At 55.3% G+C, this 5,187-nt stretch overlaps 1 protein-coding gene across 2 annotated transcripts; it reads right to left on the bottom strand.

Moving 5' to 3' along the window:
- Positions 1-1,939: 1,939 nt before the first annotated feature.
- On the bottom strand, positions 1,940-4,867 carry ATP5PO (ATP synthase peripheral stalk subunit OSCP). Of its 2 annotated transcripts, none has more exons than XM_086460920.1 (7): positions 4,794-4,867; positions 4,636-4,686; positions 4,427-4,537; positions 3,929-4,058; positions 3,700-3,812; positions 2,422-2,508; positions 1,940-2,119 (listed from the first exon to the last, which is right to left on the bottom strand). In XM_086460920.1, exons 1-7 carry the CDS (start codon positions 4,851-4,853, stop codon positions 2,006-2,008), a joined length of 666 nt encoding a protein of 221 aa, XP_086317046.1. In that variant the 5' UTR covers positions 4,854-4,867; the 3' UTR covers positions 1,940-2,005. The 2 variants fall into 2 exon arrangements, with proteins under 2 accessions (XP_086317046.1, XP_086317053.1); XM_086460927.1 differs by having other exon boundaries at positions 4,824-4,867.
- Between the last annotated feature and the right edge of the window lie 320 nt (positions 4,868-5,187).

Below are 5,187 nucleotides of genomic sequence, written 5' to 3'. Positions count from 1 at the left end.
GTGTTAGACTCAGCAGGGAAATAACTGACTGGCATCTGATGTCCGACACATGCCCCTGTTTATCTCTGTCACACACTGTTTATGGGGTTTTTCTCAGATTTGAAAACTGAGACTTGACCAAATCTGTAGTAAGAAAGACAGAAGAAAGAAATTATCAAAAAATAATGATTAAAAACCCACTCCCCCCCCCAACCAAAAGCACTTGCTCATAGCCCAGGTTCCATCACTTTGTGCATACGACAGCTTCACGGAGGCCCTGCGCTGTGGGCGGGCAGGCCAGCAGCGACCTTTATGCAGCTTCTCAGCGACTGCCTGTGGCTGTGTAGGAAGCCCCATGCTGATCCCTCCCCTAATTTTTGTAAATAACTACTGAATTTGGCCAGCTGCCCTGAGGGCAGTACCCTCCGTACCCTATTTACGCAGAGGTCCCTTTGTCCCTGAGGGGGTATTTTTTTCACAGCTGTTTTGGGGCTGGGTTGGGACATGGGGATGGGGCCGTAGCCAAAGCACCGGTTTGTAAACCACAGCGGCTGCGGGGGTAGGGGAGATGAGGGGCGTCAGGCAGCTCACGAGCTTGTGGGGGCTGCTGCCACCAGGCCACGTTAGCCCAGCTGGGTAGCACCGAGCTCTGGAAAGCCGCGTTGCCTCGGGTACAGCTTGATGGACCTCACTGCTGCGACGCTGCGGCACCAGGAGTGGAAGGCGGTGTTGCAGGAGGCCCCTTTGGGCCACCCGCTGTCCCCCGGCCCGCTCGGCCTGCCCCTTTCCCGGGGCCGCAGGCCTCCACCGGCTCCTCTGCCCTGCCTCTGAGCCTCCTGGGGGTCCCGAGCACTACCTACCCTCATTGCTGACCCCTCAAGTTTCAGCACTACCCACCCCCCCACCCCCTTCCCCAACACAAGCCCACCCTGCTGCTCCCGTCACCCATGCGGGGGGGCCCAGCACGGCCTTTTCCTCTCCTACATCCTCTCCTGGCAGGGTGCACGGCCGGCAGCCCTGGGCTGGCCCTGGTGGGGAAGGTACTTCCAGCCTGACGTACCAGCGAAAGCGTGGGGCTGAACAGTTTTCCCCCTGCAGGGACTGCTGCTTTTCATTAAAATCGTTCTATAAAAAAACAAATAAATGCGGCTGGCTGACGGGTTTCAGTAACGCAACTGCCACGAGCTCATGCTGCCAGTTCAGCACCCCACCCTGGCAGGAATGGCAACCATCCAAAATAAGTTGAACATTAGTTCTTGACCAAGGACCAACAGGCAGTTTATGCTCCTTCACAAGCCTGTCAAAGGTTACCCACACCAAAAAGAGATGCATGGCCCTTCGAGACAGAAAACAAGACACTTAGAAATCCACATCCAACTGTTAACTGGGAAGGACATACAGCCGGCCATGCCATAGCACTCACTGGTTGTGAACCCTTGCCCTGTGGCACGCAGTTGGGAATTACAAACACCTCAGCTTCTCACGAGTAAGCTTTGAGAGGGCAATTTCAGTTTAAAAGGCACGTACAAAACTCTCTCCGACAATACGGATGTGGAACCAAACCGGGCCTGACACAGCATTTGCTGCCGAGAACGCACTGATGCCATGGCTGAACGGCCACTGCTGTTTCCCAAAGCACCTACTGGCGGCAGCTCCAGCGCTCGCACCTGCCGCAGGCAGAAACAGGGGCGGCAGCAGGAGGGCAGCTCCACCGTCCTGGCACCATCCCGAGCGGAAGCTTGCCCTGGGCAGAACCTCAGCAGCAGTGACCCCCCTGGGCAGCTCCCAGAGCGCCATTCCCCGTTTCCTTCAGCGCCAGGTTCACCCACACTTGGGGCCAGCTCGATTTTCAAGCTGTGTCATGACACGTTCAGGGACAACCAAGCGAAACTCACTGCAGCTTCATCATCTTTCTCCCTCAGTGCTGTGTTTCCCAAATCAAAATACTCTACACCGTCTATTTGAGAAGAAATAATTTTATTGTTGCCATGTGATAGGTTCCACTGTGAGTGACTAGGACAGCTTGCTACACAGTCTCTCTCATGATTTTGGTGAGTTTCTGGATCTTTGACCTTGTTGACATGTCCACGTACTTCTCCCCAATATTGACAATCATGCCACCGAGGATTGATGGATCAGTCTGAAGAAGAAACATTGAACAGAAATTCTATTAGCAACAACTTTTTAGCCCAGTATACAATTTTTGCACTAGTAAATCTTTTAAAAGAGCCTTTTTGAAGGCAACTTTGCAACCACCATATTCCAAAGTTAAGATTTCAGTAGTTAAAAGCATCATCAGGTCTACAAGAAAGCACAGAACCATGTAATATAGCATAGCAACCCGATTCAGAAAATTGTCATTTTTTTCCTACAGATCAGACAGGCAGAAGCCCAGTTTAACATGAACCTGGTGAAATTTATTTACAAATCAAAAATCCTGACCTTGGTCTCCAGCTTCAAGACCTCTCCCTTAGCCAAGAATCCACTCAGAGCACTTTTTAGCTCAGTAAGGCTGGCATCATCCAAGGGCTGAAAAACAGGAACAGAAGACAAGGAAAATGAAGGACCTGGAAACATTCAAACGACGTAACAAGAACCCACATTTTCTATTCAAATTCTTCTGAAGACAGACACTTCCACGAGGAAGGCAGATTAAGCAGCCTGCTTGAAGGGGAGTGACCAAAGGACAGCACGGAGACAGCAGTCACTCTGTGCCCCCCTAATTTCATGAAACGCTGTTATTTGAGCACACACTCCCAGCAAAAGTTGGATGCTGACATCTTGAGAAGGCAAGCGTCAGGAATCCGTACTTGCCAGAGTAAACACTTGATGGAAACCCTTGAGACCTGCCTCACAGCAGCGTTCGGGCTGTAGAAGCAAGTTAATTTTGCTGCTTCTAACAACTAAGATCATCCACTTGAGAAGAAACACGGCACTGGGCAGCGACGGAGGACGCGGGCAGCGAGCTCCCGGCCCTGCTGCAGGCTCGCAGAATGCTCTGGGCTGAGCACGCCTCTCTCCACCCCCCAGAAGATCTCTGCATCCCCGCGGGACAGACACTGTGAATTCAGCCTTGCCACCCCTACAAGTCACTCGAATACCACCAAGACAGAAACAGAAAACACTTCATGGAAGAGCAGTGGCTTTGTGTTACTGGCAATTTAAATAACTTCCGTTTCATATCTAATGGTTTGAGAGCCAAAAGAAAACAATAACAACGACGCAAAGCATTAGGAAAGTAACTTTACGTACGAAACATTTAGGAAAACTTATGGAAAGGTTTGCACAGCTTGCGAGCTGCTCCCCGTGAAGCACAGCACCGAGCACCGCAGGCATTCTCAGTCCTACCAGGTGCCTGCCTTGCTCTAGCTACCAGCTCATCTGTTAGCTCTGCCCGACCTGCACCGTCCCGATGACGGAAATAAGAACAGGGGCAGAGGTATCCGCAGGCCAGGCTGACTTTTATCAGCCACTGGGTTCACACACAGGAAGGAAAGATGTTACCTGTTAAACTGGAATGGGAGGAAAAGGTTTAATTTTTGATCGAGAATTGCTGGCTATCAAAAAACTATTCGCCAGCCTTTGCTCTTGGCAGAGGCGAACCATCTCCTCACAACTCGCGTAACAAGCGTTTAAAACTGCAGAGAGCAAAACCACATGGCAGACGCTCGCCTTTTGTGCCGGGACCCGCTAAGCTCCACCGAGAGGCTCCCAACCCACCTGCGCCGTGGTGACCGCGCACACCACTTCTCCTCGGTACGCGCTCATGATCTTCCCAAACGCTGAAACAATGTCCGGTGTGCAACGCAAGCGACCGTTTTCAGCAAGCAAATCTGGAAGAGGCAGATGCATCGAGAAGGTTTAAAGCACCCACCAGAAGCAGGTTTCATTAGCTAACAGTAATAACAAGTAGCCCCAGGTGTGTTTCTCTAGTCCAACGGTTACTTACTCATCAGGTTGACAATAATAGGGGACATCTTCTCTTTCGCTAAGGCATCATTCACAGCTTTTTGTTTAACCACATTCTTGGTGTGAGGGTTCATAACAACACTGGATAGCTTGGGGTCCTTCAAGAGAGTCTAAGAGGATACACAAACAACGTGATAAAGGCCAGGAGTTTGCCAGGCATTACAAGGCCTAACTGGGCTACCCAAAGCAGGCAACACAGTCAATCCTTGAGTAAGAAAGAAGAGGTCCGAAGCCGGTGGGAAGTGAAACGGCAGCTCCAGGTGTAACCCACTGACAGCATGTTTCTTTTACAGCTGATGGTCCTCCCCGTATCACTTCCAAGCGGCTCAACACCAGGGGCGCGGTGCAGACAGCTGTACGTGGGAGCCTCACAGCCTGCAAGAGCCGAGCCGAGCCGAGCCCCCCCCCCGAAAGCAAGCCCCGCCGCTCCCGAACCCCCACGCCAGCTTAGGCGAGCGCAGGCCGCACACCACCTTACCCACACGCGGTTCAGCTCCTTCTCGACCTGGTCCAGCTTCTTCTGCTTGGTGGCGGCGGAGTACAGCGCGGTGGCGTAGCGCCCTTCCAGCCCGTACACCTGGATGGGGGGCTGCGGGCGAGAGGGCGGTCGGTCGGGCGCTGAGAGCGGCCCCGAGCCGGGGAGGCGGCAGCCCCGCCGGTGACAGTCCCTCCCCTCGCCCCCCTCACCTTGACCAGCCTAGAGACGGGCCTCGCCGCCGACGTGCTCAGCTGTCGCACCTGCAGGGCGGATAATGGCCGGCGTCGGTGCGCGCCCCCGTCCCTGAGGGAAGCGCGCGCCGCCGGGGCGGGAGGGAGGTGTGGAAGGTTCGAGACCCCGCGCAAACCGCCACCGCCGCCGCCCGCCCCAACTTCACCTTCAGGGAGAGCCCCGCCGCCGCCGCCATCTTCACCGACCGCCGCTCGAGGTCACGGCTGAGCCCGGCCCCCGGGGTGAGGCGACGCGCAGGCGCGGCGGCATCCCCCACCCCCCAAAGCCCCGCTCCACCCGCTGTCCCTTTCCTGCCGCGGGGCACGCTGGGAAGAGTAGTTCTTGGGGGCGGCCCCGCCCCGCCGCGCCGCGGTGCCTGCCGGGGGCTGTAGTTCCCGAGCGCGGACAGGGACCGCAGCCCCAGCCTGCCCTCCCGCACTGCCTGGCGTCGCCCTCCCCAGCGCCCCTCCAAGGCCAGGCCCTGCTGGCAGCTGGGGCGAAAGCCGAGCGTTAAGGCGCCCCCAGCCGCC

This window comes from Leptosomus discolor, chromosome 1 (genome assembly GCF_034619465.1).
Source record: "Leptosomus discolor isolate bLepDis1 chromosome 1, bLepDis1.hap2, whole genome shotgun sequence".
NCBI classification, from domain to species: Eukaryota; Metazoa; Chordata; class Aves; order Leptosomiformes; family Leptosomidae; genus Leptosomus; species Leptosomus discolor.
Note: the sequence above shows the minus strand (reverse complement) of the source record. Positions and strands in the feature narration are given on the sequence as shown.

Excerpts from the sequence above, each read along its gene's own strand:
- ATP5PO (XM_086460920.1), bottom strand. The coding sequence starts at position 4,853 with ATGGCGGCGGCGGCGGGGCTCTCCCTGAAGGTGAAGTTGGGGCGGGCG. Across the intron at positions 4,687-4,793 it reads GGCGGGCGGCGGCGGTGGCG|GTGCGACAGCTGAGCACGTC; the intron begins GTTTGCGCGGGG and ends TCCGCCCTGCAG. Across the intron at positions 4,059-4,426 it reads AGGAGCTGAACCGCGTGTGG|ACTCTCTTGAAGGACCCCAA; the intron begins GTAAGGTGGTGT and ends GTATCCTCTTAG.